Here is a 14802-nt window from a genome sequence, read left to right on the forward strand (position 1 = left end):
ATTGAAGCAGGGCAAGGGGAAGAAAGAGAAGAAATTTGAAGACTGTTCTGCAACTTCAGAGCAGGACGAGCCTAGGCTGACCAGGGTGCCTGCATCTTTTCGCCTGGTTTCAACATGATTGAGTTATACAGGCATGATTTAAACTGTTTAGATTTTAAGTTGTGACGTTCGCCTTCTGCAGAAGACCTTTCTGATTAATGTCGAGAGAAAATTGGACCCTTTAAAATCCTCACAGCTGGCTGTATCTGACTTCATCTGCTTTGAAAACTGATCAATCAGCAACACGTTTGTTTTAATGAATTTGTTTATTTGCAAAGTGGCAACTGCAAAATAACACATACGTTTTGAGGGTAAATACACCAAGAGTGCATGCTGCACAAAAAATGTGACCAAATGTCTGGTATAAATTACAGTACTGAAAAGATCCAAGCTTACATAAATATATACTCCCTCACCTTTACAGAGTCTTATGATATCCTGAAAGGCAGTTTTAAATAGTTGATCTAATTCCATTTTTTGGCCTCCCGTGTTGTGAAATTAATCTGTAACAATAAGAATTTTTTCATCCTATGTAACCTTCCAAAAGCTTGCTACTTGTCCAAAAATTACAGGTGCGACAAAGATGGCTCATGAAAGTTTCTATATTTGCAATGGACTCAAATTAATTTGCTGAATCCCATTTCATTTTATTTGGCATAAAAACTACATAGAAACCGATGTGCTGTACTGCAAATGCTTTTTGTTACAAAATGGCAGATCCTTCACAACTCGACTTGTCAGCTGTATTAACTCCAAAACTGAAAGCAGCTTCTTTCAGATGCAGCACAAGAGTTAAGATTGGCAGCTGATCTGTAAACATTTGTTAGAATGTCACGGCTGGAAAAATTCAGAGCCCCTGGATTTCCCAAAATATTTGAAGTACCTCCATAATTTAGGTTTTGGCAGATGTATGGAGCACCACTTCACCACTTTCTGTATAGATGTGGTTGACTGTCTGTTAACAATATCAAATACAATTAGGTATGCTGAGAAACTGTAATTTGAGTGTTCGACTGCCCTAGTGTATAGAGACTCCCTAGATATGATACTGGGATCAGGTGGCGTTGGTTGCAAGTTTGGTACAACACTATCTATTAAATTGTACTGCCCATGTTTTTTGAGGGCAGGTAGAACAGAGCTTGCTTGAAGGAAGAAATATCTTATTTATATTGTCTGCTGATGAAAGTGGACTCTCGCATAGCACTTGGAGCTGATGATACTGGCCACTAAACACGGCAGGCCAATTAAAATATACTCCAGTCCACTACAGGGACAGCTCCTGACTGCCGAATGTAATTCTGAATATGTTGAAACCTTGGAGGAAAGGAGTTTACATTTTCCAATAGGTAAGCAAGATATCAATAGTTTATTAGCTGAGACAAAAAAAAAACAGAAATAGAAGCATTTCATAAGTCTGCAGAGACCTTAACTCGTTATCCTTGGCTGTGAATTCTACAGCCAGTAAATCAGCTAGAATCGGGGATGAAGATCAGTATCCAAAGTAGACAAAACCCACATTCTCTATTACCAGCATCTGATATTTTAAAATAAAATTGGGTGTGAACACTATTCCCTCCACCTGCCCTGCAGCTGAATTGTTTTAACTTTGCCCTATCAACAATAAGAAATATATTGTCCCAAAACTGCAACTTGTCTTGTGTTGATCTTGGCTCAGTAAGGTACAAGAGGTTCTTCATGTTCTGAACGGTCATACAAAATATTGTACAAAGCACTGATCTCAATATCAGTTTGTCCATTCAGCAGTTTTATACACACCTGCTATAATTTTGTCGGTACATTCAAAGGCTCCGAAAATTGGATTCACCAATAATACATTTGCCAATATCAATATGATATGTACATAGACAATTGGATTAAACATACATCTCCATAAATATAACTCTGCATTGCTGGAACTGCATAAATAGCCTATGACTAACTTTGGTGTAATTTATTGTTTTATTTTATTGTTGCTATACTAATTAATGTCTGAACTTCAAAGACTATTTAATATCACAATTCAGCCCATTTAACAATCATATTATGCTGTATAAATATATCTTAGATCACAAATGGGAACATTGAAATCTTTATGATGATTAAAAGAGATCTATTAATCTCAACGTGAGTAAAGTGTGGGTAACTCTTCAGAAAAATAATGGCATTATATGAACATTTAGGTTCAGCCAGTTCTATGAATCCTTATACATTTGGTAAGTAATTTGAAGTTTCATTCAGGGAAGAATGATTGATCACCTGAACATTTTTTTTGAAATTTAAAGTATCTAATTCTTTTTCTTTCCCAATTAAGGAGAAATTTAGCGTGACCAATCCACCTACCCTGCACATCTTTGGGTTGTGGGGGTGAGACCCTCGCTGACACAGGGAGAATGTGCAAACTCCACAAGGACAGTGACCCGAGGCCAGGATCAAACCCGCGTCCTCGGCACCGTGAGGCAGCAGTGCCAACCACTGCACCACCGTGCCACCTTTGATCACCTGAAAGTTGATTGATGTGAGGATATGACATCATTATTAGAATGACAGACGTTTGTTCCTTGTAAAATGCTTTGTCACTATGTTTTCATCCTCAGTAAGTGTATTTCCTCAAACTGTGCTTCTGGATCAAGGCATTGCAATTACATTGGTTTAGAAAACAAGTTTTAAGATTCATTGGAAACAATCTTTACAATATCACATGTTGGAGTTTCATCCCAGATTGCTTGTTCGATGTATATACCAGAGATGCATACTGCCACAAAAATAGGTCTGCAATACAAATTCTATTATTTTACAATAAATCATATTTTATGAAGCTTGCAGCTGCTATATTTTTTCCACTGGGACATTTTAAAGTTTAAAGCAAAATAATGCACATTTTGAACATTTTTAAAAGATGTTTTTGGGGTGAATATTTCTGAAATAGAATGAAGACTTAAAATTAGGATGAACACTTTAGGTTACTATACATTGGGTGCAATCGTACAGCCTCGTCGCTTCCAACTAGGTGATGTGACGAAGCCGTAAAATCTCGAGATTTACGACGCCAGGGATGGCTCGCATGATCTTGCGATCTGGATCTCATCATCACTGGGTGGGATCCAGATTTGCACATTTACATGAGCAGTTAGCCTCATATAAATATGTCTGCGCAGGAGTCTCCCAAAGCTCGGTTTCAAACACCTGCGCCTGGGAGACCTCGAAGTGGCAACGTTGAGCACAGGCCCACACAAACACGGACCAGGCACCGGGGGAGTATCCCAGGCCATCGGAGGCACGCGGGTGGTCGGGCTCTGGGCAAGGTGGTACCCTGGAACTCCTGCTTCCACCAGGGCATCTTGGCACTACCACCTGGGTACTCTGTCAGTGCCACCCGGGCACCCTGGCAGTGCATCATCCTGGCACTGCAAGGGTAGAAATGGTGCAAAGCTGGTAGTGCCAAGGTGGTATGATCCCTGTGCCGGGGACCAGACCCAGAGGTGCCCTGCCCTTATGAGATGGGGTGACAAGGGCTAGAGGACCCCGTAACAAGTAAGTTGAGGCTTTGGAGGGTCCTGTGGCCATGATGAGGGGGAAAAGAGATTGGGCGGCATTTAAAAATGGCTGAGCTTGTCAATGCAGGAGCTGAGGTAAGTGCAGCCTCGGCGGGGCGTTCCTTGCCGAAGTCGGGAAAAAAAGAGAGTCCAATTTGATAGCGGGGTCATTCTCGGCGCTGCAGGCACCTAGAAACACCACGCTAAATGCGCCCAAAATGGGACTTTGTTTATCCCGTTAAATGCCCAGAGTGTATGGTACTGTGTGTACCACATCCCTGGAGTTTCCTTCCACCTCTTGTATTGTGATATTAGTGATGGTTGTATTGCGATGGTAAAGAACAACAGGGTAGTTCAAGAAAAATGGCAAGACATGGTTTTTTTTGCACAATATTCCAACATTGCTTACTCGTACCTTTCTGATCACCAAGGTTTAGGCATGTGGCAGGGTCAATATAACGTCTTCATGGAGCAATGCTTATAAAAACCTATTTTGGTGAAAATATTTACAATATAATTTTTGATAATTTTTGGCTTTCATGGAAAAGGGATTTTGAGACCTAAGAATGGAATTGTTGAGTGTACAAAAATACGAAACTTGTTGCACGGATTAATTTAATATTCTCTCTATTTCTTGACGAGTTTAGAGGTGATGTCTAAAAATAAGTGTCATTCCAATGTGTAATTTAATTTGTATTGTTGATATTTTATTTTTAAAGAGATATTGATAAAACTTTCTTAAGACTCAATCCATATTTCATTGTCATATAATACACTTTTATATGAATGTTGATGTACATGATTTCAAATTCTTTCCTGCGTTGAGTACAGTACTAGTAAACCAGCTCAAGCAGTATCAATCATAGAAAAGAGCTTCACTATTAATGTTTTCCAAGAGGCTGCGATCCTACAATGGTACACTTTCTGTGGTGATGCCCTATCAGTGTACATCTCACACTGTGGTGAGGGTCCAGTGTTGTCCATCTCATTCTGTGATGAGGTTCTGGATCCACTTAATTATCAGATGAGCCTCCATCAATATACAATGCTGTGATGAGGCTGTGGCAATCTACACTTCATTCTGCAGTAGATTTATTAGTATATTTTCTGTGGAGTCGCACCAGCAGAGAACGTCTCATTTTGTTCTGAGCCTCTCGCGTTGTACACCTCAGTCTGTGGTGAGGCGGATGCAGTTTTTGGAATGTTTAGTATTTTTATATACAGCACAATGTTTTGTTGACTCTCCGTGGTCTTCATTGAAATAAAATAGGCATTCTTTTTATGGAAGTTTGACCACGACAACACAAGCACCAGCTCTTCCAATGTTTAGAGGTACCTCCTGTAGGTAAGACGTATGCCAATGAGTAAGTCTATAACACAATTTTAGAGCCTTCTAGAGAAGTTTAAGATAAATACTACGAGGTAATTAACTGCCATTTAAGCCACTGAAGGATGTCCAATGGGTGCATCTCTGGTCATGCAATGGGGCATTCCCTAAATACTGGAGTATTAGGGTTTGTAAGCGTTAATGTGTGGGACTGTGTAAATAGCACCTCCCATAATGATGATGTAGGAAGACACGTGATTAGGGGATGAGCATGTTCTTGGCTTCAGCAGCGTAACCTTGGGCGGGAGTCTCCAGCCACCCCCCCCCCTCCCCCCCACCTCCCCGCCCATGTGGTGCGTTTCCTCCTGGCGGAGGCAGCTCGCCATCAGCTGCCGGAGGGATGTTCTGGGCCCAACAAAAACTCAATGGCGATTTGCATTCCTTACCCAAGAAACTGTTGGGGAACCCATGGCGGGTGTCAACTTTAGCGGGTCGGGAAGATCCCGCTGTCGGGATGGGTTGAAGAATTCCATCCCCGGTCATCGATAGCTGTACATAATGCGATTGTATAAAATAAAAAAGGGGCAGCACGGTAGCATTGTGGATAGCACAATTGCTTCACAGCTCCAGGGTCCCAGGTTCGATTCCGGCTTGGGTCACTGTCTGTGCAGAGTCTGCACATCCTCCCCGTGTGAGCGTGGGTTTCCTCCGGGTGCTCCGGTTTCCTCCCACAAAGAACAAAGAACAAAGAACAAAGAAATGTACAGCACAGGAACAGGCCCTTCGGCCCTCCAAGCCCGTGCCGACCATACTGCCCGACTAAACTACAATCTTCTACACTTCCTGGGTCCGTATCCTTCTATTCCCATCCTATTCATATATTTGTCAAGATGCCCCTTAAATGTCCCTATCGTCCCTGCCTCCACTACCTCCTCCGGTAGTGAGTTCCAGGCACCCACTACCCTCTGCGTAAAAAACTTGCCTCGTACATCTACTCTAAACTTTGCCCCTCTCACCTTAAACCTATGCCCCCTAGTAATTGACCCCTCTACCCTGGGGAAAAGCCTCTGACTATCCACTCTGTCTATGCCCCTCATAATTTTGTATACCTCTATCAGGTCGCCCCTCAACCTCCTTCGTTCCAGTGAGAACAAACCGAGTTTATTCAATCGCTCCTCATAGCTTATGCCCTCCATACCAGGCAACATTCTGGTAAATCTCTTCTGCACCCTCTCTAAAGCCTCCACATCCTTCTGGTAGTGTGGCGACCAGAATTGAACACTATACTCCAAGTGTGGCCTAACTAAGGTTCTATACAGCTGCAACATGACTTGCCAATTCTTATACTCAATGCCCCGGCCAATGAAGGCAAGCATGCCGTATGCCTTCTTGACTACCTTCTCCACCTGTGTAGCCCCTTTCAGTGATCTGTGGACCTGTACTCCTAGATCTCTTTGACTTTCAATACTCTTGAGGGTTCTACCATTCACTGTATATTCCCTACCTGCATTAGCCCTTCCAAAATGCATTACCTCACATTTGTCCAGGTTAAACTCCATCTGCCATCTCTCCGCCCAAGTCTCCAGACAATCTAAATCCTGCTGTATCCTCAGACAGTCCTCATCGCTATCCGCAATTCCACCAACCTTTGTGTCGTCTGCAAACTTACTAATCAGACCAGTTACATTTTCCTCCAAATCATTTATATATACTACAAAGAGCAAAGGTCCCAGCACTGATCCCTGTGGAACACCACTGGTCACAGCCCTCCAATTAGAAAAGCATCCCTCCATTGCTACCCTCTGCCTTCTATGGCCTAGCCAGTTCTGTACCACAGTCCAAAGATGTGCAGGTTAGGTGGATTGGCCATGATAAATTGCCCTTAGTGTCCAAAATTGCCCTTAGTGTTGGGTGGGATAACTGGGTTACGGGGATAGGGTGGAGGTGTTGACTTGGGTAGGGTGCTCTTTCCAAGAGCCGGTGCAGACTCGACGGGCCGAATGGCCTCCTTCTGCACTGTAAATTCTATGATAATCTATGAAATCAGTTGTTTTTTTGAGCATTCCCACTTCTCAATAATTATTCTGGACTAAATAATCTGGACTAAAAATCATACAATCAATATCACTAATATTTAACTTCTGGTATTAGATTCCAGTTCCTAATCAATAGGTTGGTTTGCTACCAACTGAGCCAAATTAATATACAGGCAGTCCTCAACTTTACGATGGTTGAGATACGATGAACGGCACTTAAAACGCTTATAAATTGACACCAGGGGCGGGATTCTCTGCAATCGGCGCGATGTCCGCCGACCGGCGCCAAAAACGGCGCGAATCAGTCCGGCATCGCGCCGCCCCAAAGGTGCGGAATTCTCTGCATTTTGAGGGACTGATCCCTCACCTTGAGGGGCTAGGCTCGCGCCGGACTGATTTCCGCCCCGCCAGCTGGAGACCATGGCGAAGGCGGAAGGAAAAGAGTGCCCCCACGGCACAGGCCCGCCCGTGGATCGGTGAGCGCCGATCGCGGGCCAGGCCACCATGGGGGCACCCCCGGGGCCAGATCGCCCCGCGCCCCCCCCCCCCACCCACCCCCCCCAGGATGCCGGAGCCCGCCTGCGCTGCCTTGTCCCGCCGGTAAGAGAGGTGGTTTGATTCTCGCCAGCAGGACAGGCATTCCAGCAGCAGGACTTCGGCCCATCACGGGCCGGAGAATTGCCGGGGTGGGCCCGCCAACTGGCGCGGCATGATTCCCACCCCCGCCGAATATCCGGTGCCGGAGAATTCGGCAACCAGCGGGGGCGGGATTCACGCCAGCCCCCGTCGATTCTCCGACCCGGCGGGGGGTCGGAGAATCCCGCCCCAGGTTTCAACATCGCAAGTTTATGATATCACGCCAGCAAACAGTTGGTTTTTACCAACAGGTAAGTTCCTTTATGTTCCACTTTTCACAATCGCAGGAAGGGAAATTTACTTCCCAGATACAGTCTGGAAGTGTTTCTGAAAGTGTAGGTGCAATTATATCAAAGGAAATGCACAAAAGTAAGGCAATTATACCGAAGCAAGATCTCAAAGACTTTTCACAATTCAGTGAAAATGGTGTATCACGCCTTGGTTCAGGAACAAATCCTCCATTTATAATATTATTCCTGTGGGAAAAACTTTTCCAACTTATAACTTTTCGATTTACAACACTGTTTTCAGGAACCAATTTGTGCCGTAAGTCCGAAGACTGCCTGTAAATGCCTGTTTAAGAAGAATATGATAATGCTTGCAGCAGAACCCATCTGAATTGAAATAGTTATTTTCTAATACTTAGCGGTGGATATTTCCCTATAAACAAGCACCCAGTTTATTTGTTTATGAATGACTTCGTGCAGATTTGAATTTTCATGTAATAATTTATTATTTTTGGTGATTTTAAGCTGAGTGTGTAAGTCAATCCTCACACAGGTTTTAATACCTACTAAACAAAAGCTGCAAACTACACATTTGGCTGAGAGATCAATGTACCATAGTATTACAGTATTTGATCTTTTTGATGCAAGCAAAAAGGATTAGTTCTTCAGAATTTGACATTCAACTGAGAAGTTTCCAGTAATAACTACTGGAAATATATAGCTGATAGTTCTGTGAAAGATTTGAGATAGCTTTTTTATTAATTAGACCATAAGACCATAAGACATAGGAGCGGAAGTAAGGCCATTCGGCCCATCGAGTCCACTCCACCATTCAATCATGGCTGATTTCAACTCCATTTACCCACTCTCTCTCCATAGCCCTTAATTCCTCGAGAAATCAAGAAATTATCAACTTCTGTCTTAAAGACACTCAACGTCCTGGCCTCCACCGCCCTCTGTGGCAATGAATTCCACAGACCCACCACTCTCTGGCTGAAGAAATTTCTCCTCATCTCTGTTCTAAAGTGACTCCCTTTTATTCTAAGGCTGTGCCCCCGGGTCCTAGTATCCCCTGCTAATGGAAACAACTTCCCTACGTCCACCCTATCTAAGCCATTCATTAATTCATGGGATTGTGGTGATATACATCACTGTAAGTACACAAAGGGTTAATGTACAAACACTACACCTAGCTAGACACTAGAGGGAACACCAGAGACATGACACACAGACAGTCAACCAATAGGTCAGTAAGATAGGACACGACCAATGGGCATTCACGATACACACAAAGGTGACACTACCACAGGGGGCAGTACACCAACCCATATATAAGGACACTGCACACATGATCTTCCACTTTCCAGTGGAGACTCTCAGTGAGTACAGACGCAGGGTTGATTGAAATTCACTCCCACCACGTGGATTGTAGCAGACTGGTTAGTCAGTCTGAGTAGCTATAAAAGGATTAACAGTAGCGTTGAATCCAAGTAGGAGAATTGTTAATAGTTTAATAAACGTGTCAAAGCTATCTCCAAGTCTGAACCTTCCTTTGTCAAAGTGCACATCAAGGAAGCAGCTTATGCTACGACAAGAACATAACAAAACATGGTTTGCAGGAGTGAGCTGTTAATTCCATATAGTTTCAACAACTCAGCGAACAGTGACAACCAGCAACAACAGCCAGGCAAGATGATGTTCGGGATTCCGTTTCCGCAGCTCAGGTGCCACGGAAATCTCAGTGAAAACTGGCGTTGGTTCCGGCAGAGGTTCGAGATCTACCTGGTAGCGTCCGACCTAGATGGTGTGGCGGATACAGAGAAAATAAGGCTTCTACTTACCATCGCGGGTCCAGAAGCAGGTGAAATCTTCCAGACCTTCAAATACTCAAAGGGGCAAAACAAGAGCGACTTCCAGGCAGTCCTGGACAAATTCCAAGAATTCTGCGAAGAACTTACAAGAAGAAAAGGTAAAAGAGGCACCAAAACTCACCGCGAGGTAGGCTTGCAGCAACGAACGGCAGTTTTGAATTGCAGCCATCTTGGAAATGGTGCTGCACATGGGCAGTTGCGCGAAGAGCGCACAGAACGGGAAGGTCCGTTTGCACATGAGTGAGAAGCCGCGCATGCGCAATTGAGAACAAGGTCCCAAGTAAAGGAACAGCGATCTACGCATGCGCAATCGCTTCGTACGCACTACATCACACGCGTCATGACATCAGAGGCCCTGGACCACGCCCACTTAAAGGGGAAATGTCCCACAACACGGAAAAAAACATTTTAAGCCGTAAAACCCGATTCTTTCACCTGGAACGACAGCACAATGCCTGAAATTCGACCAGTAGCTGAAAGTTACTTCTGCAGAACCCTGCAACAAGCAGGTAGCACCACCCAAAGAGATGATACAGTCCTTGAAGACTATGACTCAGACCTTGAATTCTTCTTTGGACATCGCGAGCCCAATGCCAGCTCCGACACAAAACGTGATGCTATGGTCTTGAAAGACAATCACTCAGACGAAGCTTTCACCTTGGGAGGCTACCCCAGTACCAAATCCGAACCGTAACTAGACGTGTTGCACATAGACAACCCCGACGATGAGTTCTCCGGATTTGAGGATCCTCAGCCCAGCAGATGTGACATCCCGACTCGTGAGTGCAGGATTATGTTGTGGCCTGACACCAAGAGACAGAGAGTGGTACAAGCCCACAGAGAGAGGCCTGCTGCCACACAGAGAGTGGTCCACGCACCGCGAAGGGTCCCCGACTACAAACAGAGAGTGGTCAATGCAGTACAAAAGATCCCAGCCTCTACACAGAAAGCGATGAAAGACTCCACAGCAAGACAACTGCACGTCTCCACACAAGAAGTGACTCCAGTGACACAAGCCTCCACAGCGAGCTTGTGGACAGACTCCATGATAGAAGCAATGCAAGACTCCACAGCGCAGTCCTTGCATGAACAAGAAGTGACTCCAGTGATTAAGCCTCCACAGCAAGTTCGTGGACAGACTCCAAGATAGAAGCAACGCAAGACTCCTGAGCGCAGTCCTTGCATGAACAAGAAGTGATGACAGTTTCCACAGAGAGACCAATGAATGATTCCACACAAGGAACTCTGCAAGACTCCACAGAGGGAGTGACACAAGTCTCCACAGCGAGCTCATGGACAGCCTCCACGATAGCAGCAATGCAAGACTCCAAAGCGCAGTCCTTGCATGAACAAGACCATGAGGGTCTAGCAACCTCCTCTGAGCAACCAGCAGCAGACAATGCAAGTCTGCCACGCTCAAGTGAACAACAGAAAAACTCTGACAGTCTACCACGCTCAAGTGTACAGCAAGCAGACTATGACAGTCCACCCAGATTATTTGAGCCACCAGAAGAAGACTCTGATGGTCTACCCAGCTCAAGTGAACGACAAGAAGACACTGAGGCTCTACCCACTGTATGTGAGGCAAGTGACGGCGAAATCCCACTTCCCATACAAGATGTGCAACGTGACAGACCTCAGCTAGAATGTACAGAGGCACTCGACAATCACAGTGAGACTGCTGGTGACTCCGGTGACACCATGTTACTTCAAACCTCATCCGCTCGAGCCTCTCCACAAGCAAATGCATTCCTGAATGTTTTGACTCCAAACGGGGAGCATCAAGAAACCTCAGAAGATTCAAGTGAACCTGAAATGACTCCAGACGTGGAGCATCAAGAAACCTCAGCTGACTCAAGTGAACCTGCAGTGACTCCGGACGGGGAGCATCAAGAAACCTCAGCTGACTCAAGTGAACCTGCAGTGACTCCGGACGGGGAGCATCAAGAAACCTCAGCTGACTCAAGTGAACCTGCAGTGACTCCGGACAGGGAGCATCAAGAAGCCAAAATTGACTGAGGTGAACCAGACCAGACTCCAGCCGGGGAGCAACCACAAGCCAAAGCGGATTCAAGTAAGCTGGACATGACTCCAGACGGGGAGCGCCGCAAACTCAGTGACCGCCGCTCAAGGATTCAGCAGATACCACAAAGCACGCTAACACGAGTAGCTACGTGAAGGACTCGTATTATCCACAGAGTGTGGTCCTTGAGCGCAGCAACCACGACAACAAAACCAACCAACACAACAGCAACATCAAAGACAATACCAAGAAGCGTACCAAAGGCAACAGCGTCGACAACAAGCTCGACAAACACGCCACTGGAACTATGACTGGTATGACATGGTACAACTCTGCAAATGAGGGACACTGTTACATTTTTTGGATTCCAATCCCTCTGAGCTAGATTTAATGATGGGCGAACTTCAAAAGGGATGATTCAGATGTAGATTAGATACATTCCAAGATGGGGTTAAGGGAGGGTACCCAAATTAATAAAGCTCCTAGATGACTAAAGATTTGGAAATTAAATGAGTTAGAAAAAGGATAATTGTAAGATTCATAATGTGGTAGAAAGAACCAAGCCAAAATAGAATATACAGAAGATGTCTCATATAATAGGGGGCAAAAAAAACTGGAAGTGGTGACCATTAAAGGGAACTCAAAGGTCTTTTCTAAACACATAAATAGTTAAAGGGTAGTCAGATGAAGGGAAGGGCTTTCCTGTAAAGGCAGTGGATATGTCTAGCTACTAAGTGTGTACTTTGTGTCTGTCTTCAAGAGGTAAGAGAATGCTGCCAATGTAGTGGTAAAGGAGGAGCAGTAAATGAGATATAAATAAAGGGGATCCTTAAAAGATTAAAAGTAGAAAAGTCACTTGATCATCCCAAAGGGATACAATTTAGGTCACTGAGGGAAGTGAGGTTGGAAATTGCAGAAAGTCTGACCACAAAACATTCCAATCCTTCTTGGATATGTAGGTGTTGCCAGAGAACAAGAGGATTGCAAATATTACACCCTGGTTTTAAAAAGGGAGAGAGGAGTAAACCTGGCCATGTCAGGGTGGGGAAACTTTGGACATCACAAAATTGGCACTTGGCAAATGTATGGGCTAAGAAATGAAAGTAAGCATGGATTTGTTCAAAGCAAATTCAGGGTGACTAATTTGATTGAGTTCCATCACCAAGTAATGGGCAGGGTTGATGAGGGCAGTAAGGTTTATGTTGTGTGTATGTGTGGACTAGGAAAAGGTATTTGACAAAATTCCAAATAATAACTTTGCTAGCAAAATTAAAGCCCATGAGATTAAAAGGACAGTGACAGCATGGATATAAAATTGGCCAAGGAACAGAACGTTTGGTAGTGATATTTTCTTTTTTTGATCTACAGTAAAATATACAGTGGTGTCCTCAGGAAATGGTATTAGGAACTCTGCTCTTTTTTTCTGCATAATAATGACATAATTTCAAAGGTCACCGAAGATCAAGAAACACAGGAATGTAGTAAACAATGAACTAGATAATAATAGACTTCTGAAGGACATAGATTGGTAAAATGGGCAGATGCATGGCAGATTCATTGACCACAGTAAAATTATACATTTTAAGAACGAAGATGGGCAATATGAATTAAGTGGCACAATTTTAAATTAGATGCTGCACAAAGAGGTGTATGCTTTGAAGGTGGCAGAATAAGTTGAAGAGGCTCTTTCAAAGAGATATGAGATAATTCTCTTTCGTAATAGAGGAGTATAATGCAAAAGCAAAAATGTTGCGCTGAACCTTTATGAAACACTGATTAGACTTCAGTTGGAGAATATTGTCCATTTCGCTGGGCACCACACTTTAGGAAGGATGCCAGAGTCTAAGGAGGGATGCAGAAGAGATTTACTGTAATGGTATCAGGGGTGAAGGGCGTCAGTTCTGTGGAGAGACTGGAGAAGCTGGGGTCGTTCTTACAACAAAGAAGGTTTCAGAGAGGTTTTCAAAATTATGAATGATATTGATATGAGTAAATAAGAAGATACAGTTTGTAGTTGCAAACAGATTGACAAACACCTTAAATATGTATTCAAATAACTAGAGGCATAACGTTTTTTTGTGATCTTGAGTGCACTGCCTGAAAGGATGTGGAAAGAGATTCAATAGTAGCTTTACAAAGGGAATTGGATGAGTAATTGAAAGAGGAAGGAAAATCACAGGGCTGCAGGAAAAAAAGAGGGAGAGTGGAATTAACTGGTAGCACTATCAAAAAACAGACACTCAAAAGATGGGCCAAATGGCCTCCTATATTAGACCAGTCTATGAAAATAGTGAGAACAGAGAAGGGGCTAAAAGCTGGAACAGGCACTTTAAGAGGAAGAGGGGAGAAGGTGGGAGCAGCATATTAGGTTCGGGATGAAGGAGAGTGTATTCATTAACTGAAAATGGTTGAGGAGGAAAAGGTAGTGAGGAGACCTGAACTAAGCTAAGAGAATTGGAGGAGTAAAGAGTACCAGCTTGAATTGAAAATCAGAGAAGAGCATCCAGTATGACAATGGAAAAGGGGATAGAAGAAAAGTAGTAGATTGTAATGGATTAGGAGGGGAGAAAGGTGCTTAAATAGAAGTGCCAGATAAGAGAAAATTAAAGTTTGCCAGTACGCAGTAAGAGAAGGTTGGGGGGAAGGGGGTTGTGGCTCTGTGAACTGCGGTAAGGAATCGGATGTGGGATAGTGAATGTTGGGATAGTGAACCCATGGTCTGGTTGGTCTTCAAATAGAGTTAAGTGTTGTCAATTTCTAGCTGACCACTTCAAAATCAGTCTGGCGTGAAGGGAGATGATTGGAAAGCACTTAATTATGTTTGAAGTGGTCCAGGAGCTGTCAATCTGAGCTTGATGTTTATGAATATTGTGGTTGCAGCTCTTGAAAATTACTCAATCGTGAAGAGAGATAAATGGAACAATGCTGACAGCTGGGCTGTGTGGAAGCTGTCAATCACAGCCTAGTAAAATCAACATCAAAGAAAAATGAATGAATATCTTGCAGATCAAAGATCTGAGGGGGTTTAAACCCAACTTACTGGTTTGCTCTTTCCAGGAATTGACAGGTGTTGATTCCTGTGCCTGAGCCAGCAAGTATATGGCCCAGGT

At 43.9% G+C, this 14802-nt stretch overlaps 1 protein-coding gene across 2 annotated transcripts in view; it reads right to left on the minus strand.

Annotated features, from left to right (window-relative positions):
- Positions 1 to 314: 314 nt before the first annotated feature.
- LOC140420984 (kelch-like protein 4) overlaps positions 315 to 14802 on the minus strand; it is a 564196-nt gene continuing 549708 nt past the window's right edge. For both annotated transcript variants that reach the window (XM_072505214.1, XM_072505212.1), the window contains exon 11: positions 315 to 4911. In XM_072505214.1, coding sequence (XP_072361315.1) covers positions 4852 to 4911 — 60 coding nt within the window. In that variant the 3' untranslated portion in view covers positions 315 to 4851. The remainder of the gene's footprint in view (positions 4912 to 14802) is intronic.

The sequence above is a fragment of the Scyliorhinus torazame genome, chromosome 5 (genome assembly GCF_047496885.1).
Source record: "Scyliorhinus torazame isolate Kashiwa2021f chromosome 5, sScyTor2.1, whole genome shotgun sequence".
Taxonomy (NCBI): Eukaryota; Metazoa; Chordata; class Chondrichthyes; order Carcharhiniformes; family Scyliorhinidae; genus Scyliorhinus; species Scyliorhinus torazame.